This window comes from Urocitellus parryii, chromosome 6, assembly GCF_045843805.1.
Source record: "Urocitellus parryii isolate mUroPar1 chromosome 6, mUroPar1.hap1, whole genome shotgun sequence".
Lineage (NCBI taxonomy): Eukaryota > Metazoa > Chordata > Mammalia > Rodentia > Sciuridae > Urocitellus > Urocitellus parryii.
Window position 1 is genome coordinate 42286724 of NC_135536.1, and position 26970 is coordinate 42313693.

At 34.8% G+C, this 26970-nt stretch overlaps 1 protein-coding gene across 4 annotated transcripts in view; it reads right to left on the reverse strand.

The window, feature by feature from the left end:
* Positions 1-26970, reverse strand: part of Prkd1 (protein kinase D1) — a 318052-nt gene that overhangs the window by 134426 nt on the left and 156656 nt on the right. For all 4 annotated transcript variants that reach the window (XM_026414345.2, XM_026414341.2, XM_026414351.2 and 1 more), the window contains exon 2: positions 305-443. In XM_026414345.2, the coding sequence (XP_026270130.1) occupies positions 305-443 (139 nt within the window). The remainder of the gene's footprint in view (positions 1-304; positions 444-26970) is intronic.

Below are 26970 nucleotides of genomic sequence, written 5' to 3' on the forward strand. Positions count from 1 at the left end.
TGGACTTATGGCTTCTTAGTTATGTTGTTATTTCTTGGATATTGGGACCTTAGAGAGAGCAAGAAGTGAAGAGAAGAGATGGAGACAATTCGGGTATGGAGAAAGCCAATTCAAGGGAAATCTTTTACAGCTCTACCAAAATAATTTTGAAAGTTCATATAAAGTAAATGAAAGTAAACAGAGCCCCCAAAATCTCCCACTGGGGCCCAGTAGTTTGATATACTTTCTATGTTGCCTGGAAAACATGCCCAAGAATTCTTCACATACCAATTACTGATTTACAGACAGAGAACAGGCATCCTACCTGACAGGACCACTTCAATAAGATCACCTTCCTGGATGTCATTAGCTGTTTTCACCAGCTGAAGGATGTTTTCGGAGGTAGGGTCATGGCGAAAAAGTAGGATCTTATCGTACATTCCATAGAAACCACATTCAGGGAACTGCAAATAAAAATACCACAATAGTTGAAACATCAAAATCCTTGAAAATATTTTGTTGTAAAATAAAAACAAAATAAACAAGTGTCAGGGCACAAATATAGGCTAATTAGGATCGAGCATTTTAAAAATTCAGATGGCAGAGTTAATGGTGACAAGATTCCAAATTAGGAGAGAAGAAATCATAGGGACAATAATGACCAAGTGGCTTTCTAATTAAAGAGCAAGAAAACAGGAGAATATAAAACAAGATTCAAAGAATTTTCTCTAGTGAACTGGTTAACAAATATAATTGAGAAGAAGTGTACATTTTATTTTATTTTTTTTTATTTTTTTTAGTTGTTGATAGACCTTTATTGATTTTTTTTTATTTATATGTGGTGCTGAGAATCAAGCCCAGTGCCTCACACATGCTAGGCAAGTGTGCTACAGCTGAGCCCCAGCCCCAGCCCCAGAAGTGTGTATTTTCATAGTCTGTAGCAGCCAATAGCATAAAAATGGGAGTCAGTTTATTACACTTCTATTACACATCACTGTGGCAATTTTTTTGAAAAAAAAAATAGTGGTTGGTCTGTTTTGACATATCCAAAAATAAGAAATGACTCAATAAATCTAAATATGTGTGTGAGGGCAAAAGGGGTATCTAGAGCTTTTGACTCAGGAGAGCAACTGAGGAGACAACCCCACCTCCCCTTCTGCTGTTGCCCTTACCACATACCATTTAGTTTTCCTGCATTTTGCAAATTTAGTCTCATGAGCAGTGTGAGAGAGGGGCCATATACCCCCTCATGGAGTCTTTTCATTAAAACAAACAACAAAGGCTAATTTGGAACTTGAAAAGGATTCTCTTCTTGCATATGACTCTCTCACACAATTTTTGAGAATCGTTACTTTTTATACACTGATGTTTGTAATATGGTGGGAAAAGAGAAAATGATCGTTCTTGATCCTGAAACTGGTGATGGGTCGGGACACATCAATATATATATAGATTTTCTCCTAGAGTCAGGGAGAAATATCCAGAATCTACCACCTTCTAAAGATAAATGCAATATATTGTAAATTCTTCCTTCTTTTTCTTATTCATAAAATTAGGGGCTACATTCATGTGAGCTACTTTGTATGAATTAAAAATAAATATATTCAGAACACTCCCTTGCTCTTAAGAGTCTGTGCTGATGACTAGGCTTAAAACTACTTTTGCATGTCTCTTAGCAAAGTTGACTTGCCTAAAATAAACACAACAGCTGAAATGATGTCACTGCTTCCACTGTGCTAATTAAAAAAAAAATTAGCTCACTTTTTCTCAAATGTCTCCAATAATATTAGTAGAGCACAAGGAAACAAAGAAAAACTAAAATGCCATTTCTCCAATCTTAAAAATGATAGATAATTCATCTTCTATTTTAAAATCAACTTTATTGAAGAAAAATTTACATGAAATAAAATGGACATAAGATTTGATGAACCCATGAAACCAAAATGACAATCAAACCATGAAATATTTTCATCAACCCCAAAAGTTTTACTGTCATAGATTTTACCCAGGATGTTAAACCCCAAATACAGATCCACTTTCTTTCATCACAGATTATTTTGCCTACTATAGATTCATGTAAGTCAACCCACAGTATACTCTATCTACTCTTTTCTGGCTGGTTTATTTTGCTCATTATAATAGTCTTGAGATTTATTCACACACACTGCACTGCATATCTGTCTCTTTTTATAACTTCTTAGTATTATAGTAAATGGATCTAGCATAAGTATCCCATCACATACATATATACATCTGGTTTCTCTCAAATTTCGGGCTTCTATAAATAAAAAATGTTATAGACATTTATGTGCAAGTGTTTCTGTGGCCACAGGTTCTCATTTCTTTGTGTAAGTACCTAATAGCTGGAGATTAGTGCGTATCTATGTTCATGCCAATACCACATTGCATCTATTATTATAGTTTTATGTTAAATTGAGAACTCATGTAGTGTAAATCTTCCAAATTTTTCTTTGAAGATTATTTTGGATATATATGTGCTCTGAGTTTTTTTATACATTTTATAAACATTTTGAACTTTCTAATAAAAAAAGACCTACTGTGATTTTTTTCAGTGATGCATTCATTGATCTATAGGTGAATTTTGAAATATCTGTATTTTAACAATATATAAAGATATACCTGTCTAAAATTATTAGGTCTGCTTTAATCACACTCGTGTTATGTTGTTTTTGGTGTTTCCTAGTTTGACATATTTGTTAATTTATCTCTAAATATTTAATATTTCAACTATTGTAAATGGTGTTAAGGTATAACTAATACAATAAATTATTTTTAGTTTGTAATTCTGTGAGTTTTGAAAAACATGTTACAACCATATGCCATGTATATGTGTGTGCATTATATTGCATAATATGTATATTATACATATTATAGTCAAAATATAGAACAGTTCCACCACTAAAAAATTTTCACTGTGTCCTGGGAAAGGGGTCAACCACTCGCATGGCAAACTTTTCCCTAGCTCCTGGCAACCTTTTTCTGTATGCATATTTCAGCATTTACAAGGATATCAGGTAAGCATGATCATATAATTCATAAATTTGACTCTGCCCTTTTTTCACTTAGCCTAATAAGTTTGAGAAATGTCAATGTCACTGTATGTTACCATCAGCCCATTCAGTTTTATTGCTGAGAGTTTCACTGAATGAATTTTCAACAGTGTTTGTATCCATTTCTCAACTGAGGGATATTTGAATTAGTTCCAGTTTTTGTCTATTACAAATAAAGCTTCTACAGATGTTCATATAGAGGTTTTTGTGTGAACATAGGTTTTTATTTTTCTGGGGTGTATGGCAGGCATCTGGATATATTTAAAAGACATTGTCATGCCATGTTCAAATGACCATTCCATTTTGCATTCCACTGGAAACGTATGAGGGTTCCAGTTCTGCATCCTTGACAGCACTTACTAATATCAATTGTTGCTGCTTGATAAATTTTAATAGAAATATAATGATATCGCATGGTTTCAATTTTCATTTCTCTAATGACTAATGACGTACAGCATCTTTTTATTTACTTACTTGCCACACACACATGCATATACAGTGTCTGATCAACTCTTGTCCATCTTCTAAATTGAGCAATTTGCTTTCTTATTGAATTTCTAGAGCTCTTTAAATATTCTGGATGTTCACAGACCATTTCTTCGAGTTCATGGCTTATCTTTTCATTTCCTTAAGTTTTTGTTTTTTTTTTGACGTTCTTAATTTGCATGAAGTCCAGTCCACCAAGTGTTTCTAACAAATCTTTTCATCCTAAGGTAACACAGATTTTCTCTTGCGTTTTATTCTATAAATGTTATTGGTTTGGGTTTTATGTTTAGGTCTTTAACCCACTTTGAGTACTTTTTAAAACTTAATTTATTTCTTATTTGTTCTACTTAGTTGTACATGGTAGAAGAAAGCATTTCAATTCATCGCACACAAATGGAGCACCATATTTCAATTCTCTGGTTGTAGAGATGTACCATTAATGCAATCATACATGTACTAGGGTAATGATGTCCATCTCGTTCTATCCTCTTTCCTACCCCCATCTCCCCTCCCTTCTCCTCCCTCCACTTTGAGGTACTTTTAGAATAGGGAAAAAATATAAATTAAACTTCATTTTTTTTGGTATATTTTGGAAGACTGGATAGATTTTATGTTGTTTATTCCTTAAACGTTTGGTAGAATTCTGTAGGAAAGCAATCTGGCCCTGATTTTTTTTCTTATATAAAAGGTTGAAACTTTCATAATCGATATCCTTAATGGATAGTTCTATACCTCAATTTCTTCTGAAAGATAGCTTGTCGGTGTGTTTCTTTTCAGCAACAACTTCTTTCACCTAATTTGTCAATTAGAGGCATAATACTCTCATTATCCTTTTATTGACTGTAAATCTTATAATGATTTTTTTAAATTAACATACTTATTTGTAATTTGCGTGTACTTTAATGTGATTTGTCTACAAAAGGTTTATGTATTGGAGATTTGATCTTCAGTGTGGCAGCAGTAAGGTAGTGTGAACTTTAAAAGATGGGGACTTAGGTCACAGGGAGAGCTGCTGTAAGAAGGAATTTTTTTTTTTTTAGAGAGAGAGAGAGAATTTTTTAATATTTATTTTTCAGTTTTAAGATGGACACAACATCTTTATTTTATTTTTATATGGTGCTGAGGATAGAACCCAGCACCCCGCGCATGCCAGACGAGTGCATTACCGCTTGAGCCATCTTGAGTTCTTACATGACAGTAAGTTCTGAGAAGAGTAAGCCAAACTCTCAATTCTCTCACTTCCTGTTTTCAGACATGATCTGGTGACTTTCACATGTGCTCCTGCAGTGCAATCTGCTATGAGGGTAATAGAGTCAAGGGGGAGGTTTGCCCAAGTCATTGCTATGCTACTCAGATTTCAAGCCTCCATAACTGTAAATTACATAAACCTATTTTCTTTATCAAGTTACCAGCCTCAAGTATTTCATTATGGCAGTAAAAAAAAAAAAGGACAAATGTAGTGTCTTCTCTCTTTATTGCTTAGTCAGTCTGAAAGAAATTTGTCAAAGTTTTCCCAATGAACCAATTATGGCTTGCCTCAATTTTCTTATTTTTCTGTTCTCAATTACATAGATTCCTGCCCCACCTCATTGTTATTTCCTTTCTTTAGCTTGGGTTTGGTTCAATTTGTTCTTTTCTTCCTAAGTTCTTATGGTAGAAGATTGTATTATGACTTGAGATATTTGAAATTTCTTTTCTAAGTTGACCATTTAATGCAATAAATTTCCCCCTAAGTATTCCTTTGGCAGCATTCCACAAATATTGATAAATCTATGTTTTTGTTTACATCCAACTCAAAATATTTGCTCTTATATCGTATAAAAATACAACTCAAGATGGATTCAAGAATTAATTTTAAGACCTGAAACTAAAAATCATTGCCCAGAAAATGACTGCAAAATAAAGGAAGCACAAATGGAAAGGTATCAAACTAATAACAAAAGGTTGCACAGCAAAAGAAACAATCAACAGAGTAAAGACAAAATTTATAAAATAAGGAAAAAAATATTTGCAAACTACACATATAGCAAGAGATTGTGTATAAGAAACTCTTAACAACTCAATAGAAAGAAAACACATTTATTTGTTTTCTATGTCCTATTTTAAAAATGGACAAATGATCTGAATTGACATTTCTCAAAAGACATACAAATGGCCAACAGATACATGAATAAAATGTTCCACATCACTAATCATAAAGGAAATGAAAATCAAAACCACTTTGTGATACCACTTCAGCCCTATCAGAATGTCATTAGAAAAAGATACCAAGTGTTAATGAGGAAGGGAAGAATAGGGAACATTGCCCTGTTTACTAACGGCAATGTAAATTAGTACGGCTACCATGGAAAACAGTATAGAGGTTTCACAAAACATGAAAAGCAGAACTATTATGATCCAGCAATTCCATTCGGTGTATACATTTGTAAAAGTTGAAATAGCGTTCTCAAAGAAATGTGTGCACCTCAGGTTCCTTTGAGAATTATTCCCAATAGCCAAGATATGGAATCAAATGAAGTATTCATGAAAAGATAAGTGGATAAAGAACCTGTGACATTATGTACACAACACAGTACTCTTCATGTTTAAAGTGAAATAGACCAAGTTACGCTATATACCCATGTGAATATGCCACAGTGAATTACACCTTCATGTATATCTACAAAACACCAATTAAAAACAAAACAATAAATAGATAGAAGGAAGACCCCATAGAGTAGAGGAAGGGGAACAGAAGAAGAAGAAAGTGAGAGAACAAGAAAATCCTAGGAACTGAAATGGAGCAAAGGACACTCCCTGCGTGTATGCGCATGTTAAAATGAATTCCAGTATTATGTTTAACTACAATTCAGTGAGAAAAACATCTGAAAAGAAATAAATCTTGTCCTTTGAAATAACAATGGATGAACCTGAAGGAAATGATGTTCAGTGATGTGGAACATTTTATTCATGTATCTGTTGGCCATTTCGTATTTGCCATGTCCTTAATAATTTTCTGTTAGTTCTATACTCTTTCTGAGCCAGGCACAGAAAGCCAAATAACACGTGAGCTCACTTGTGTGTAGAACCTAAAAGATTGAACTCACGGAAGCAGAGAGTAAACCAGGAGGTTGGTGGAGGAGAGGGATGTTGGCATGATATTGGTCAAAGATTATGAATTTTCAATTAGATATGAGGGTTATGTTCAAGAGACCTATTGTACAACAATCTCCTATGCAATATGGTGACTACAGTTAATAAGTACATATTGTATTCTTGAAGATCACTAAAAGTAATTTTTAAATATTCTTACCACACACACAAAAAAATGATGAGTGAAGGAAGGTAATGCATATGTTAATTAGCTCAATTGAGTCCTTTGAAATGCATTTTCTATCTTCATGTTGTACATGATAAATGTATGCAATTCAATTTTGAGCCAAAGTTAACTAATTCATTTTAAAACATACATATTATCTAATTTCCCTTGTCAATTCCCTATTAATTAATGGGTTACTTAGAAGAGTATTGTGCAGTTTCTAAATATGCAGGGATTTTCTAGATATCTTTATGCTCTTTATTCCTTATCTACTTCAGTTAAGGTCTAAGTCCCTACTTTGTAAAAATCTGACACTTCCATTTTTAAATTGTTTTATAGCCCAAGATATAGTCAATCTTAGTTAATATTTCTTAACTAAAAAATATGAAGGAATGTGTGCTCTGTTTTTGTTGGGGAACAAATTTTTAAAAGTATCACACAGATTAAGTTAGTGGTGTTTTTGTATTTGCCATGTCCTTAATAATTTTCTGTTAGTTCTATAAACTGCTAGGAAGGAGTACTGAAATCTCCACATATACTTGAAGATATTCTCAATTTTTCTTTAAATTCCATAGTTTTCTTAAGCATTTGAGTTCTGTTGTCAGGTCCATACACATTGAATCTTGTATTTTCTTGGAGAATTTAATCCCTTCTCATTATGTGATATCCCTCTTTATCTCTGGAAGTAACAATTTTAAAGTTCTTAAAATTAATATTTGCATAATATTCTTTTGTCATCTTTTTCTCTGTTTGTATAAACTTCTTCTATAAAACTTCTTCCACTCTTTGTACAGCCCCATCTCACCATCTCTACCTTTTAATTGAGTTATTATTAACCTCCACAGTTAATTACACACAATTAAGCCTACTGCATCTTTCCCTCTTTGTTACATCTCTTCTTTGTTCCTTTCTGCATTCTTTGGGATCGCTTCTTGATACCTCACTTTATATCTTCTATCCTGGTTTTGGTCACACATTTCTGGTATAATCATTTTGTCCCCCTACACATACAACTGACACCACACAACTGTATCTCTCCTTTTCCTTTATGCCACTTTGTCATGCCTTTTACATGTATACATGTTAAAATGCATTTTATCTTTAAATAATTACTATCAAAATTAATTTTAAAATGGGAAAGAATCTCTTGTATTTATGATGTATTTACTCTTTTGCCACTAATTAGAGCTTCTGGCAGATCCAAATTTTCACATAATATAATTTTCTTGCATCAGTGAACTTTTTTAAAGAAGTCTGTAAATGTTGTTCTCTTAACACTAAAAATAAACTTGATGGCACTCACTAAAACAAGGTCCACATTTGACCTCTTAGTTTTGAAAGCCATTTTGTCATATACAGAGCTCTATGTTAATATTTTCAGTACTTTAAAATGCTCCGTTATCTCAGGACTTGAATTTTTTTAATCAACACATAAAACTTGCAGACATAAAATAAGTACTATGGATGGTTTCATTATACACATTATGAAATATTCAAATCAGGGTAAAATTGTCTATCTAATATTTGTCATTTCTTTATAATGAAAACTATCAAAATCCTTGCTTTTAAAATTTTTCTTAGTTATAGATGTACCCAATACCTTTATTTATTTATTCATTTTTTATGTGGTGCTGAGGATTGAACCCAGGGCCTCACATGTGCTAGGCAAGTGCTCTACCACGGAGCTACAACCCCAACCCCTCAAAATCCTTTATACAGTACATTATCTGCAGTCACCTTACTGTACAATAGCCCACACAAGAATTTATTTCTCTTAATAAATAACATAGTACTCCCCGACCTAACTTTGACCACCCCTCACTCCCTTCTTTCCTCCCCAGCATCTAGTAACAACTATCAGACTCCCAACTTCTATGAGGTCAACCTTTTTAGATTCCAAGTATCAGTGAGATCATATGGTATTTGACTTTCTATGCTTCATTTATTTCACTGAACATAATGAACCCCAGTTCCATCCAAAATGCAAATGACAGAATTTCATTTTTTATAGCTGAATGTACCACATTTTATAGCTGAATGTACCACATTTTCTTTATCCTTCAACTGTTGATAGACATGTTCCATTTCTTGGCTCTTGTGAATATTAGTGCATTAAAAGTAGGAGTGTAGATGTCTCTTCAACATAGTGATTTCATTTCCTCTGGATATACACCTATTAGTAAGATTTTGAAAAACTTTTTCAATAATGGCTGTACTGATTTACATTCCCACAAACAATGTGTAAGGGCTTCCTTTTCTCTACATTCTTGCCAGTGCTTGCTGTCTTGTATCTTTTTGATAATAGGCATTATAATTGGATTGAGGTGATTCACTTTGTGGTTTTCAATCATGTTTCCCTGATGATTAGTGATGCAGAGCATGTTTCATATATCTGTTGGCATGTATATGTATTCTTTTGAGAAATTTCTATTGAATATTTTAATCAGATTTTTGGATATTAAGTGGGGTTATTTATATATTGGGGGTATTGAATTTTTATGAGATTATGGTTTGCAAATAGTTTCTTGAATTCTGGAAGGTGGTCTCTTCACTCTGCTATTACCCTTGCTGTATAGAACTTTTTGGTTTGTCTGTTTTTGCTTTGTTTCTTATGCTTGGAGGTCCTATCCAAAAATTCCTTGTCCATTTCATCTTCCTGAAATATTACATTTTCTTTTTGTTGTATCATTTCATGTCTTACATTTAAGTCTAATTTATTTTTGCATTTTTTATGTGGTGATAGATTAACAGTCTAGCTTCGTGCTTCTGCAGGTGAATATGCAATTTTCCCAATAACATGAATTGAACAGCTTGTCCTTTCCCCAGCATGGGTTCTGAGCCTCTCTGTTGAACATCAGTTGGCCACAACCTGCTCTGAATTGTTTCTTATGAGAACTCTGAGTAATTTGTTCCCCCATATATGATGTGTCTTTCTTCTTAAATTCTTTGTTGTATTTAATTTTTTCTCATGACTTTAAAACAATCTCACAGTGATATGCTTTGAAATGATTTTCTTTCACTTATCCTGGTCAAGGGTCATTGAGCTTTCATGTGTGGATTATGGATTTCATGACATTTGGAACAATTTTAGTCACTATTTTTCCATTTTTTTTTCATTGTTTGATATTTATTTTCTATTGGTATTTTTAAGTTCACTGATCTTTTCTTTTACCATGTCTAACCTACTACTTAAATTTATGCAGTAAATTTTTCAAATTAAATACTGTACTCTCAGCTCCAGAAGTTTTTCTTGACCCTTTTATATTGCTTCCATTTATTTCTTATTATGTTCATGTTTTCATTTAAATCCTTGATTTTTTTTAAACCAAATTCATTACTTCTACTATTTCTGATCCATTTTAATCCTGTTTATGAGTCAAATTTTGTGTTCTTTAAAATCAGATGCCAGATATTATGAGTTAATGTGAGCCACTGGACTTTGTTTTCTTCCTTTAAAGAATATTGCTATTTATCCTGAATGAACATTGAAATACTAATAAGATCAGTTTTATCCTTTTAAGGCTTATTTCTAAGTTTCCTTAGACCAGTTCTATAGCAGTATTTGCTCTAGAGATATTTTAGGCCAATGACTACATACACAGATTTACATTCAGTCTAATGCTCACCTGGATCCTTAAGCAGATTTCTGGAGCACTTTAATTGCAGCTGTGCAACCCTTCCAGCATTCTTCCCCACAAATCCTGCTGATGGGCCCTCCTTGGGCTCTTAATCTCTGTCTCCTCTGTGTATCCAAACAATTAGGCTCTGCTTGGGTTCTATCTTTCTGCATTATATTAGAAATTCTGCCTACAAGGAGAAAATCAAGCACTAACCTTAGTTATGTCCCTTCTCCCAGGGACCATGGCCCTACATTCTCTGTTAGACAATATGAAAAAATAGGCATTTTGCAATCCTTGTGCTATTTCCTATGTGTTTAAAGTAGGATGGCATGACCCACTGGAAAAAGCTAAAGTCTTATACACTTTTAAAATATAGACTACCAATCTATTCATCACTTAAGACTACTTAATTCTATGTAATCTTCATTTTCCAGAAATATGTTAAAGGAAAATAAAATCTCCATAATTAATAATATTGCATTTCTAAGATTAGTAATAAAATGAAATAAAAATACAAATTTTAAGAATTATGATACGCTGTCCCCAGTTTGAGCTACACAGTTAAACTTTTATTAGAGGATTATCTCACAAATGTTCTTCAAAAATAGGACATTAGCCCTTCAGTAGATGAATGGATAAAGAAAATGTGGTATATATACACAGTAGACTATTACTCAGTAATAAAAGAGAATAAAATCATGGCATTTGCAGATAAATGGATGGAGTTGAGAATATAATGCTAAGTGAAGTTAGTCAATCCAAAAAGCCAAATGTCGAATGTTTTCTCTGATTTAAGGAGGCTACTAGGTTTGAGAGGGTGAGCAAGGGAGGATTAGACTAACTCTAGATAGGGCAAATGGGTGGGAGGGGCAGGGAGAGAGCATGAGGGTAAAAATGATGGTGGAATGAGATGGACATCATTACTCTAAGTACATGTATGGGGACACAAATGGTGTGAATTACTTTGTACACAACCAGAGACATGAAAAATTGTGCTCTACATGTGTAATATGAATTATAATGCATTCTGTGGTCATATATAACAAATTAGAATAAAAAATAAATTTAAAAAATAGGACATTAGTAAATGAACAGGTCCTATTATCATATCCTTTTCCAACTATGGGTAGCTGATTCTGATTTAAGAGAGGAGAGGAAAAAAATTAAAGGATTCAACACTTGGGCTGGGGTGAGAAGGAAAAATGACCTAGGAGGAAAAGGGGAAGGATGAAACAGCAAAATTTTTTTCTTGAAAAACAGCTAAACTATATGGAGACTTCACACTAACCACTTTTCAATGTGTGTGTTTGGTGGAGGAGTCATGTGGGAAGACTGAAGAGGGAGCTTAGGAGACAAGGACCTGCTGATCAAAATTTCTGTGCTGCCTGCCTGGCCTCATCCACATGTCTCCTGCTTTCTTCAAGGACATCTCTGTATGCCATTATTCTCTGATTCTGTTTTGCTTGTGTCTGCACATCACATTCTGTGCTCTAACTCTGTGGAAAGCCAGGGGTATAATGTACTCAGTGATTTGGTGTTCAGGCAAGGCTTAAATGCCTAACAATCTATTATTATATTTCTTTCTTAGGGTGATTCAGAAAACATTTTAAAAACTAAGAATAGGAAGAATAATATCAAAAATTATGCCACACATATTAAAGCTATTATTTAAAGACTAAACTTTTAAGATGAAAAGTGCTAGAAGTGTTCAAGGAGGTAATCTGTGCAGTATGACTGCCTGTGGGTAACCTTGTTCCCTTGTTTCTTGGTGTTTCAAAGATGTAGCTTTTCTCTTCAAGCCATTTGGTAAGAGGTTGCAGAGCCCTATGAAGTAGGGCATAGGAGAGGATGTGGAGGCCCAGCCTCTCGGGACAGTTGTCATGGTAGCAGAAACTGAAGGTTCAATTGTTTTTTTTTTCAAGTTCCACCCTTTATCGTTAACAGAAAAAAAGATAAGTATATTTGTTTTTGACTGTAAGAGAAAAAGCTCTTCTTTTATGTAACATAATGTTCTGCTTGAATAGAAACTATATACAATGAGACTTTCAAAAAATCACATTTAAAAATGATGCCTGGAAGGTGGAGAGTGTGACATAACAATGCCTCACAACCTCAAGGAGAACGTATTGAGGAAAACACTCACAGAACAACATTCCCTAATTTGGTCATAATCATCTGTTTTTATGTGAAGGTGTGTGAGCTTTGAAATCTGAAAACCCTCATTAAACTAAACAGGCTTTCAAAAAGGCTGAGAGGCTTGTAAACTCAGCTGGAGCTTATTACAAGATCAGTTCTGTGTTTCTCAGAGGCTTTGTGGCTGTGAGCACAAACATCTGAGATAAGTGATTTCAAGCTCTCTCCAAGTTCAAGTCTAACAAAACTGGCCACTGTGAAAATACGGCCAACAATCCCGGCACTGGTCCTAAGCTCTTTAATTCTACCCTAGGCTGGAAACCTCTATGCCGCTGTGTGTATCATTTGGCATTTTTGACCACAGAGCACAATTTACTGTTACATTTCACTATAAATTCGTGGCTGGCCAGACAATGTGCTCCAGAGTAGAATAAATACATGTTTTAATGAGTTGCTGAAATGTGACCTGGCCAACAGGAAATTTAAGGAACAAAGGGTGCTTTTTCTTAGTTGAGGCCAATCACAAAGAGTGAGGAACAGGCAATACTAGAAACAAATTAATCCATGACCCAGTCAAATGGAAAAAGAGAAAGACACATAGCCCAATTAGGAAATGAAAAGAATCTGCCAGCTTACTTCTAATAAAAGATGAAGATTCCATAAAGACCTGAAATTAAATTATTCTGGTCAATATGGAAGATGTCAGGCAGGTGAATATTGACAGCTTTGCATTGAAGATGAGTCCCAAGTCATTTTTCAAGAAATTTTCCATTCCACACTATTATTGCTAGTCATCCTTAATTAGAAAAATAATTTAAAAAGGAGTTATTACTTCCTAATATAATCAAAACACCCCCATGTTGAAGTTCTGGGAGTAGAGGTACTCAGGACACAGTATGACCAAATATCTCAGCAAGACTTTCTAAAATGTCCCCCAGCCCCTTAGTGGAGTTATATCTGAGTGGTGCTAGCTAGCTGATGTGACAAGTAGGACAGGTAGAACAAGAGAACCGAGACAGCAATGAAAACTTGCATTAGTAAAGTTTGTCTAGGAAATTAAACTGACCCCTTTCAGCTCATGCTCATGATTTAAAAAAAAAAAAAAAAAACTTTAATAATTGATTATAAAATTTTAAGGATATTAAAGCTAGGTGCAATGGTGCACGCCTGTGACCCCAGCAGCTTGGGAGGCTGAGGCAGGAGAACATGAGTTCAAAACCAGCCTCAGCAAAAATGAGTTGCTAAGCAACTCAGTGAAACCCTGTCTGGGGATGTGGCTCAGTGGTTGAGTGCCTCCGAGTTCAATCCCCAGTACAAAAAAAAAAAAAAAAAAAGATAAGAAAGAAATTTTAAGCATATTAATGAAAAAAGCCAACAAAGAGTGAATTGAGTAATTATAATGTACATTGCACCACAGCTTATAACAACAACAAAAGTTTATGGATAATTCATTGCCCACTAAAAATAGAACACTAGCATTTCATTTAGAAAAAAATTATAAAGTGTAAATAAAAGAAAAGTATAAATAAATCGTATTATTTGGGGGCATATTTCTGAAAATTTATTCAAATTTGGGCACAGGTTCTGTTATTAGGTGATTTCACATCCACAAAAGGAAGCACATGAAAAGAATATTCCACACTATGACCAAATATATAGCTACCTGACTATCTTCTGAATGTAACCACAGGAAATAGAACCAGGAAAAGTAGAAAACTTTTCCTATTTATCCCTCTCTTCTCTGCCTCCCTCCCTCCTATACCCCATGACATTTCCCTGTCTCTACCACTGCCTGCCATGGTAAGCAGAAAGTGAACAGCATTCTATCATACAATAATGAAAAACCACCATCAAAGACAGAGCTTTACTATTTTTCCTTGTGGCAAATTTTATTATAGATTCCTGGTCAAATTACTGGATTCTCAGTACAAAAGATCTGAATTGTGATGATAAATTTGTAATACCCATTTTCATGAAATATTTTTAAAACCCTTGAAAACTTCCAGTTTCTGAAATGATACTGCCCAAATTATATCTGCAATGTTGATATAAAAAGATTCCTCATACATTTCCCAAGCTATAGAAAACAGCAGAACTGCATTATAACACATGCATGGTTCATTTTACTTTGCTATTTTCTGGGCCATGGGCATGCTGTCCCAATTCAATAACTCTGACAAACAATCACACTCCTTCCACTCCCCACACTGCATTTTTTTTTTTTACACAAGTACCTACAATCCTATGCCTGCTCCTCAAACCAAATGCTGCCATGACAAGAAGGGCTGACACCAGGTGTCTGTCAAAGAAATCTTCAAAGTCCAAATTTAGAAACAGAAGTCTCTCTAGTTGCCCTCTTCTGTCACTGTATTGCCCTCAAATGTCCTTTTCCCATTCAAGACAGGACTTCAGTTTATTCCCCCCTTGACTTTCCTAAAATCAGATCTAGAATCTGATCCACAGACTCTCTTCTGCCTCTTATTGGGTTTTAAGTTTTGCTAAGCTCTATTTATTAAATTCAAAATGCCATTAATTTAAAAACCAGTTTCATTCATAATTTTAAATTTGGACTTTAACTTTACATTCTATTTGTACTACAGCAAAAAAATAGGTAAAAAAAAAAACTGGGAAAAGATCTGAGAAAAGAAGGAATGTATCTTATCAAAAGAAATCTTTGGAATCTTTCGAAATTAAAATTTAATGTGTAAAGGCAGATTTGGGCTATCAGATTCTAGGTTGACTATACTAAAAGGCATAGATATCTGCTGAATTTGCTTAATCTTTCAGGAATAAAACTAGACTATAAATTATTCTTCTTTGGACACATAAATATACTGATATTTTATATCAAATATGACTAAGATGTCTAATAATATCTTTAAGACAGCAGATCCAGATGTGACTCAGTGTGATGCTTACCTGTTGACAGAAACTTTTCTTCTATTTTAAATTCAATAATATCATCTATTAAAGAAAATAACAAGAAATGACTTAATAAATCATTAATTCTAATGTAGCAACTTCTGGATATAGACATCGTGAAAGTACTTTAAATCATTATTTTGTTGTACATAATTTTTAAATTTTAAAATAAATGTTCATACCAAGCAATTATAGGTGGTAATCATTAATGAGAACCTCACCACTGTTGTGTAAAACATATCATTTTGCATTATCCCTTGACAGTATACTAGTTTGTGATAGTTATTAGAAGACTTGATAGATACTCTGAAATTATTCACACAACAGTAATTAGGTGTGTGCATGTGTGACTTGAAAAATCCTCAAACTCTTAACTCTGAATAAAACTGTCACTGTAGGCTACATGTTTACTTCTTAATGAATTAAAAATAATGGATGCATATACTAGACAAAATGAAGGATATGTCAGCAACTAAAAGGTTTAATCAAAAAGTTAGAAATCATTAACTTTAGAGGGGGAAAAACACAAAAACCTTTCAGTGATTACTTACACTGTCTTCTCATTTTAGAGATTAGTAAATTGATGCCCAGAACATATTATAGACTATATTCAAGGTGACCATGCTAGGTAATACCAGCACAAGGATGGTAGCCTCCTCCCCTGAGTCATATGCTTTGATCTTTCCCCAGTTCTGCCTTCTCTTAGAAAGGAAATACAGGAAGAGTGGCCAAATGTCCAGCAAACAATGATTCAGAACTGAAATCCCTGAGGACTTTTCTTTGCCAGAAAGCCCTGGACCAAGGCCTTGTAGGTTTTAAATTTTTAATAATCCCAAGATAAATGACTTAATGAGCTTTGTAGCAGCTGTTTCTTGGCAATCTGCAGTTCTTACTAGATAGACAAGTCTTTAAAAGGGTGGTGGCAGTGAGGCAGCCCACTTGAGACTAGCCATGCTAGCAGACAGCAGAATAGAGAGCTAATGGCAATAGGAAAACAGACAAAGGCAACATGCTTCTAACCTGCTAATATTTAGAGTGCAGATTTTAAATAAAATTATGTAAACCTTAAAGATATAAACCTTGAAGATGGCACTAAAACTCAAAAGAGTTATGGGACTATATAAACAGTTTACCAGTTTATCAAGGTCAGCTAAAAAAATAAATCAACCTTCAGTAAACTAGATAAGTCATCTCCTTTTAAACTGTTATTATCATGTTCTAAAATATCTGAATATTTTGCAATCATTGGTCTCTGTATATGTTAATGTTAAAATTTAGTTTTAAATGGAAATTTTTACTTCTTTCATCTAAAATACAATTGCAAACTATAATCCACTAATAGAATTATCCTTCATCTATGATCATTAGTGAAGATGGTAGTAAGATATACAAATTTCCCAAATAAGAGTACATTTATTTTGTTTTCCAATTTTTATTGTAGACTATATAAATGTTTCTATCTTTTTATCTAAGGGACAAATATTTCTACAAATATTAAACATAGCTTTCTTATAATGCTTTGAGGGTGGGATTATGCCTCAGATCAGAAGCACAGAAATGAAGATTAGGGAGAAGAATTTGGATGTGAAACACTTTTTACTTACCAAAGCTATCTGAATGATAAATCACAGGGGAACAAAAGAATGAGTATGGATAAAAAACTTGCCAAATGGAGTTCAAAACCTGACACCATAAAACCAACAAATGAGAACTCACTTACCAACATCATCACAGCACACATAACACATTTTCCTGTTCTCAGGAAAGAGAGGTACAAATATGCCCACTGTCAGCACTCATCATCATCCATTCACTCAATAAATTCTGAGCAAATACTCAAGTGTTGTGTCTTTCACTAAAGATATAATGATGAGTTAGCAGTCAAGGTCCCTTGATCTCATGAGACCTACTGTGTAAGTAAGAGGAAACCATAAAAGCAGGGAATCTTAAGTAGGGAAAACAGAAGTTTTGCGGGTTATAATACAAATGAGGGATTAATAATACATGGAGGTGTTTTATAAAAAATGGAATGTCATGTTAAGAGAGCCTGTGACAAAAGAGTATGACCTAGATGGGGAATAAGGACAGACATCCTGAAGAAATGATATTTTAACTCAGATCCAATACTAAAAAGAGTAACTTCAGATGGAGAGGGTAGTAGAAGTAACAGGTATTAATTGCAATAACCTGTGCAAAAATCTTATATGTTCTATTATTCTTATAAATAATGTGCTAACTCACCCTCAACTAGGATAGAAAAAATTACTACTGACTCCCAATTCAAAACTCCATTACAATTTCACAATAATCCACATTCTGCTCAATACAGATATGGTACAGATATGCTTTGACTCTGTGATACTACATAAGACTGCATAAACTATTCATTCATTCAAGAATCCCTTGGACTTAGACATAGATCAAAGCTCAATGATTAAATAACATATCTTAAAGCACATGAATTTTTGCCATGAAACAGTGCTATAAAAATGAAGGTTAAAATAATTTTGGAAAATGTGGCATATTTTATCCTCTTTTTAAAAATTCACCATGCATGTTGTTAATGTTTATTTTAAAAGTCTTCCAATCATATTTCCATATTTTATACATTTATGCACATGCATGGAATATTTATTATATGTGCGTGTGCCTCTATGTATACATATGCATATATACTTTGTTAATTTATTGATTGCCTTCCAGGACCATTATAGAATAAATAAAGAAACAGAGTAAAATGGCTAGACCCATAGTAAATACTTTATAAGTGTTTGTTGTTGTTGTTGTTATAGGTAACCATGGTCTTGAGAAGGTTTCCTAGACCACTGTGTTCTCATTTAAATATTCCAGATAAGGAATGACTCAGCCACTTGTAACAGGCACACTCAGTAGTCTTCCATTTCTGCTTGGCTTTGTGGCTTTGGTATAATTCACATGATTTCTAACTGGTTCTAGGCAGGTCCTAAAAACTCAAAAGGTTAAAACTAAGATTTGCTTAATTTCCATTTTTGTCAATTTTCTAGTGTGTGTGTGTATATATATATATATATATATATATATATATATATATATATATATGTGTGTGTGTGTGTGTATATATATTCATTATACATATATATCTTATTCAAATTTAATCTATAGTTGGTGAAAAACACTAATGAGTTTTTCTAAAACTCCTTTACGTTTAGTCCTAGTACACTTTTGCATTAATTGCATGTACTATTCCAGAACCAAGCTAGGGCCATAGATTTGGATGTTGGCATTGATACAGTGGAATTCCATTGTCCTGACTATGCCACTAATGATCCTTTGGTTCCATGGATAAAAATCTCATTTCCTGAAAGCCAAATCTCCAAGGAGCTGGTGTACTTTTTTCTTCATTGTACTGATAAGCAGGCAGTGCATCTGATTTAAAGGCACAAAAGGAAAAAAAAAATTATCCCCTTTACTTTGATGTTCCCCAAGATAGGAAAGAATTACTTCTTCCCTTATAAAACTCTATACAGCTTCTGGAAAGGATGATGCATTCAGTATGTGGGAGGGTCCATGGAAGCCAAAGATAACAAACCCACCTGTCACCCCACCAGAAGTTGGTTTTAATGTTTTGGCCTTTCAGTCTACTTCCAAGTGACCAGATGTCCTCAGTTGAAATGAAGGCCAACAGTAGGTTCTAGATCTGCCTTCCTCCTAAGCTTTTACTGCCATATCTGCAAAGGCTCAATGGATATCTTAATGACTTGGGGATCTTGATTTGAGTTTCTAGATCATAGAAAATCGTCCTATGTTTCCGTCAAAACTGGCCAATGGTCTGTTGCTATCTCTCTTAAAGGCAGGTATAATTTACAAAGACCAAATGGTGAGAGATTGCAAGTACCCTGAACCTGTGAGATTGAACCGAAGGCTGAGACACTGGAAAAAATAAAATCTATAGATGTTGATTTTCTTTAATTTAGGCTGAGACAATTAAAATGAATGTAAAAGTGAAACATTATACTATGACTTTTCATAAATTACCTTAATCCCTTTTGATTTTCATACATACAATCTGTATATATAAACACTAATATAAAATAAATTTTAATTTTTATAAAAAAATGGTAGTTGATCTGTTAATATCTATATGAAGACCTTGTGACATAAATTATTCCAGGACAAGTTTGTACTTTTATTTAATAAGGTGCCTAACAACATGGTAAACACTATAGACAAAGAGCCCCACCTCCATGCTTTCTTAACTTTAAAATTCATAACTTTCATGGAGTTCTCACAGATTACCCCCAAAGAGCCAATCTGTCATTTTCATCTTGCTCACTCTATCTTTCTGCTTTCCAATTTTCTGATAATCACAAGACAGACAAGGAGCAAGTGAGGGAAATGTTTTAAGCAAAGACATTTTTTAAAGTAAGACATTTTGAAAGAAGTTTCTATTATTGATCAAATTACATTATGTGCATATACGAATATATCACCGTGAATTCCACTTTTATGTATGTATATGAAGCATCAATTAAAATAATAAATAAGAAAACAAACAATACTAAATGCTGGAGTGGATGTGGATAAAAAGGAATTCTTTCATATAGTTGGTGGGGTTGTAAATTAGTAGAACCACTGTGGAAATCTTTACGGAGGTTCCTCAAAAGATTAGGCATGAAATCACCATATGATCCAGGTATATCACTCACTGGGATTTATCATAAAGAATTAAAGTCATCATACCATAGTGGTACATATATATCCATGTTTATAGCACCCAAATTATGTTTCACAAAAACCAAACTATGAAATGAGCCTCGGTGTCCACCAATAGATAAATGAATAAAGAAAATGTGATATGCATAATGGAGCTTTATCCAGACATAAATAAAAATGAAATTATGTCATTTGCAGGAATAAATAAATAAATAAATAGATGGAAGATCACCACAGGAAAGGGTAAAGAAGAGGAAAAGAAGTATTGGGGACAGAAATGGAGCAAATTATATCCCGTGCACATATGAGTATGTCAAAATGAACCCCACTATGATGTATACCTATAAAACTAATCAAAACACTTAAAAAAGAAAAAAACAACATTGCTTATGATTTCAGAGAAAGATAAAACAACACAATGGAGAGAAAATAAAATCTAGACAAAAAATTTTATAAGTTAATAGGTATTATTAAAGGGGGGTGCAGAATAAAATCTTGAGAGAAAATGGGTTTACAACTGAGATGTCTAAGAAATATAGGCCATCTGAATTTTCTGGAAAGGCTGAAAGTGTATTGCATAGTGTTTGAGGAAAGTACTTTTCTGTGTAATGTGAAATAAAACACACCCAGATTTAAAAAAAATTACTTTGGCAAAAAAAAGAAATAAAGAAATATAGGCCATCTGAATGGGCCAGCACTTGGAAACTGTCAACAATCTCAGTTGTATTCTAGAAGTAACTAGGGGTTTTAAAGAGGTGGACTCTGATTATGTCATTTCATCTGGGTTCAGTGCTGGCATTAATTTGCAGGTCTCTTCACTAGGAAGGAAAGGGTGCACATAAAAATTAAAACTGAAATTTTTAAATTCAAAATGGTATTTTAAATTATATATCTATATACAGCTATGTTTTTACATAAGTTCTATATTTTTACTTATACACACACCCTCACACACAGGAAAGACTGCAAATCAGCTATCATCTGAACACAGAGAATCAAAAGGATATGAATTGAAAGACAAATCAATGTCTCACTCTAAATTCACAGAAAATAAAATTCATTAGTTGAGATTTGAACATGTTAAGAGTCAGAACATCTTGCCTCACAAGACCTCAACTACAACAATCAAAATTGATACTACTGACAAAACATTCAGGATCTGTTGCAGTCTTGATTCCACAGAAACTCCCTGCATACACACTCACTGGAACTGACCCCAGGAAGACGGGCATCTGCCCAGTCTCTGCCCAGAAGCCCTGTCTTACAGCTGCCAATCAGTGACCTTCAAGTTGGCAGATGCTCTAACTTACTCTCAGTGCTGGTGGATAGCATCCAGCAGCACTGACCCAGCAAAGCTTTCCAACACTTTTTTCCAGGTGATCCCAGAAGAAAACATTCTTGTGGTTTTCTTCCAACCTGACTGGCTGGACATTTTTAGTCACCTTTACTCAATCGTCCTCTGCAGTCTCCTAACAGATGCTGGAGTGTTCAGGACTCACTCTGCAGGAATTTCACTGTCTCTATCATTGTGTCCCTAGAAGATCTTCTCCAGTACCCAGGCTTTAAACACTGTGTACACTTGAGGGACATGAATGCCTCTATCATTGAACTTCCCATGAAACAGACCTTCATTTTTCTAACTAATTTTCAACGCCTCTGCTCACATATCCCCACAAGGTTTTGCACATTAACATGTTCACAGTGGAACTCTTACTTGCTAGTCCCCTGCTGCCTCTCCTTACTGCTCCCTGTCTCAAGAAGTGGCATCAACAGGCATTTATTCAGGCTGAAACTCTGCATGTCATTTTGAATTATTTCTTTCTCTGTAACTACTCATCTAATCTATCAACAAATCCTGTTGGCTCTACATTAAAAATGCAATATACACATAATGCAAAAATTGCCACTACCTCTAATTCTCTCTCTTACACTGAGCTATTATTATCACTGCACTCCAAGTCATCTTTTTTAACATGTGTCACATCAAAGCCCTCCAATGGCTTCCCTTCACACAAGAGAATCATCCCTCAAAAGACAACCAGAGCCCAAAAGGCTACATTCCATTATTACCTCTGTTCTCATCTTCTACCAATCTTCCTGCGCTCTGCCCTCACTACTGTTTTCCAAATAAATCACAAATACTTCTGCTTCAGGGCCTTTGCACTTGCCCCTCACCCGCTCAGAATAAGCTTTTTCTCAATATTCACAAAGCAAAATCTTAATTCCTCATGTCACTTAAGTGTTACTTCCTTAGAGGCTTTCCCTCTACCTGCACATAATTTAACCGCTCCTCTAAGTCATTTCTTTATCTTGCTTCTTTTTACTTCAGAAAAAATCACGACTTCCCAAAGTTTCAGGATCTTTTATTTTTTAATTATCAACTTTATCACAACCAGAATATACAAGCTCCATTTTTCCATTGTATTCATCATGTTTCTCAAGAGCCTAGAATGGTGCCTCGTCCACAGTACGTACCCAACGTATTAATGTCAAATGAATAAATAAAGAATTCACACAAAAAAAGTGAACTGTGCTTCTTTATAACAATATTAAAGGAATTAACTAAGGCATATTTTTTAACATTACCAACCCCAAAAGGCACTAAAAACAAACTCATGATTTCTCAGTGTAGATTCTAGAATCTACCTGTAGACATTTGAAGAAAATGGTATCTTACTACCCTACCTATGGGTCTGGAGAGAGAACTTCCCACAACCGAAACATTTCAGTGACCTGTATTTACGGGGACAGTCTGTTCCCCTTTGACTCTTAAAATAAAAGCAATCTTTATTTTTAGAAATCAGGATTTCCTTTCCCTGCAGAGGTCAGAGCCCCGACACATGTGAACACTTAAACGTTTGTGACAACTGGCAGACTGCTCGCGCTGGAGAAGCACGTTTACCAGGGTGGAAATCCCAGGTCTGAGAGAGCTACTCCTCATTTTCTGTGCCATGTGGGGACATCCTCTATTGCCATCTGAGTGTATCTAACATCATCACTCTAGAAGAATTTTGTTAAGCAAGCAAAACTGAATATACTTATTCCAAAAATCAGTAGGTAACCACAGGAACTGGGCTCTGCTCACCTCTCTAACTGATCAACTCCACTCTCCCAGGAGCCACTCCTCACATGAACCTTCAGTCGCCAAGTGCAACTGGCCTCACAGATTTAGTTCTCAGTGTTCCCTTTGCCTGGCACAATTTTCCACCAAACATCCCACTTCTTCACCTGATTCAGATCTCTGCCTGAATAGCATCAGATTATCAATTTCACTGTGTATATGCACAGAATCTCTCTACTTACTAAAATGTGAGTTCATCAAACCAGGAACTGTGCATATCTGGTAATGAACCTATATCATCAGTACCTAGAGCAAGGAAGGGCTCAGGGCAGATGCAAAATAAACGGTCTTCAAATGAATGGCCAATGAACAGCTAGCATATTTCCATCATCCCTTTCAAATTTGGCCATGATTAACTGAATGACTTTTCATTACTTCAAAACCTATTAAAGGGGCTGGGATTGTGGCTCAGTGGTAGAGCACTCGCCTAGCACAGGCAGGACCCAGGTTCCATCCTCAGCACGACATAAAAATAAAGGCATTGTGTTGTGTCCATCTACATCTAAAAAAAATAAATATTTAAAAAAACCTATTAAACACAGGATATACCAGGAGTGGTGGCTCACACTTGTAATTCCAGCAGTTTGGGAGGCTGAGGAGGGAGGATTGCGAGTTCAAAGCCAGCCTCAGCAATTTGGCAAGGCCCTAAGCAACTTAGTAAGACCCTGTCTCAAAAATAAAATACAACAATAAAATGTAAAAAAGGGCTGGGGATGTGGTTAAATGGTTAATCTCCAGTACAAAAAAAAAAAATAGCAGGCTATTCTGATACCTACTTTAGTATATAATTTCCTTTCATAGTTATTAAACAATTTAATTTATTGATTGTAAGTTATAGGAATATAAACAAATATCACAGAAAATCAATATTAATATATTTCATTAATCTGTGGATTTATAGATATTAGGCATCTATGATTTTGTTTTACTGCTTCTCTAATTTCATTCTATAAGATACCATTACCAGAAAATTTGATCTAGAAATTCAGAGGAGTACAGGAAGATGGTGGAATAGAGAGGTCACTTCCCTGGTGGATCTGTGGCATGAGCCAACTAAAGCAGACAGACAGCTTTTCAACAAGGTGGGTAAGCGATCCAGAATTAAGGGGGACTTGAGTGAAATTTAATAATGGACATTCAAAACAGATCAGGGACTCAGGAGATCTCAAATAATAAAATAAGGGGGAAAGAAACCTAGCCCCACAGCTGCAACAGTGACTGGAGGCACAAGCCAGAACAGTCCCTCTATGATGCAGTAAAGGAATAAAGGAATTAAAGGAACCCCCATTCTTGAAAAGACTGAGGCAGGCCAGGGTACAGAGAGATCAGAGATCAGAGACACTGCTGCACAGTATCTGTATATAGGAGGAAAGCTGCCATTTCTCTCAGCAGCGTGTGACACGGGACAGCAGAAGGAACCATTTTGCAACTATGATGGAGGGGCCAGTAGCTGGAGGAGCTGATTACTGACAGACCCAAGCAGGACTTGAAAAAACAAGCCAGGCAAACCCACACGGCATGACAGAGAGTGTGCTTAAGTGACCAGGAGAAAATTAAGCATGGAGAGAGGTGTACACAGGGGAATACTGGTTGAGGAAAACCACCTGGCTTCCCCTTCTTCCTCTAATTCAGCTGTTTGCAGGACCAGTTGGGAAAGAACTGCTTGACTGGGAATTTGGGAATTTGAAAGGGCAGGGGCAGGAGAGATGGAGTTCAGAGACTGAATCAGAGACCAGGAATAGTGGGGTCCACAGGCAAACCTGTTCTTAGTGGGCTAAGAACAGGCTCCTTGACCACAGGAATGGAACCCAAAGGAGATTCCTGGAGTGTAGTCTTCCTGCATGTACTAGTAATTGCTGGACATTGGGGGTACACTGACTTAAAATCTCCAGACCAATAGGCTCCCAGGAAAGAGACCAGAACCTACCTAAGCTTACACCCCACCTCTAGGAGTTCTCCCTCCAGGAATAACCTCTCACCCTAGCAACCACAAACATCTTGAGGGAGGAGCTAGCATCAAACTCCAGGAAACACCATCTAACTGCTGAGAAGGGAAGTTGAGAAACTTTTGAACTCCAATGAAAACAATTGTTCAATTTTCTATGGAGATCCCTCTATAATTTTTTTTCTTCTCTCACATTTCTGCCATTTTTGAAACCAAGTATTTTTCATGCATCATTAGATTGAGGACTGGGATGTCTGAATAGTATATTACAGTTTTCTTGTTTATTCTTTTATTTTTACTTTTTTATTTTTTTATTTAAAAAATCTTTATGTATAATTTTCCTCTCATTTATTTGTTTCCCTGGATTCTCATTCTCTCTTTTCTCCTGCTAACAGTCAACCTCTATTAAATTCCCATATACTCTTTCTAAAATTTTTACATCTATCTTCTCTCCTCCTTCCGCATAAACATCCCATCCTACATCACTTCCATTCTCTTTCTCCACCACTTGAAATTGTAAACCCTTTTGCAAATTTATTGTTTATATTGTAGACAATAATTGAACACATCATTTCTGTTTAATGTGACAAAACTGTAGCTATCTTAATAGGAGCTATTTGGTTTAAGGCTGTGTATTGTTTGCATGGGATGCTATTAATATTTGTCTCCCCCTTAAAGGTGAGATACTAGAAACTTTTCAGGGACACTAAAACTCTACAAGGCAGAAACTGTACTGCCTCAGATCCACACTCCTGGATGGGCAGACACAAAAAACAACATGAAAAAAAATTAGTGAAAAAATGCCCCAAACAAATTAATATGCTCCAATAACAGAATCAATTGACACAACAGTAGAAGAAATGTCAGAGAAGGAGTTTAGAATGTACACAGTTAAACTAATCTGCCACATAAAGGACGATGTAAGGAGTGAAATCAGAGATAAATTTCAGAAGGTGAAAGATCACTTCAATACAGAGAGATTCTGAAAAAAAATCAAGCAGAAATCTTCAAAATTAAGGAATCAACAAACCAAATTAAAGATTCAGTGGAAAGCATCACCAACAGACTAGACCACCTGGAAAAAAGAAAGAAGCTCAGGCAATAAAGACAAAATATATAAATCTTGAAAGTAAAATTGGCCATACAGAAAAGATGGTAAAAAACTATCAACAGAACTTCTAAGTACTATGGGATAATGTGAAAAGACCAAATTTAAGATTCATTGGGACAGATGAAGGCATGGAGATACAAACCAAAGGAATGCACAAACTTTTCAAGGAAATAATATCAGATAATTTCCCAAAACTAAAGAATAAAATTGAAAATGAAATACATGAGGCTTACAGGACCCCAATGTACAAAATTACAACAGACCCACACCAAGGCAACAATAATGAAAATGCCTAGCATACAGAATAAGGATAGAATTTTAAGCAATTTAAGATAAAATATTTGATTGCATATAGGAGGAAACCAATTCAAATCTCAACTGATTCCTCATCCCAGACCCTCAAAGTTGGGAGGTCCTGGAATAACATGTACCAAACTCTGAAAAAAAATTAATACCAACCAAGACTCCTATACCCAGAAAAATTAAGCCTCATATTTGAAGATGAAATAAAAACCTTCCATGATAAACAAAAGGTAAAATAATTTGCAACTAGAAATCCTGCACTACAGAATATTCTCCATAAAATATTCCA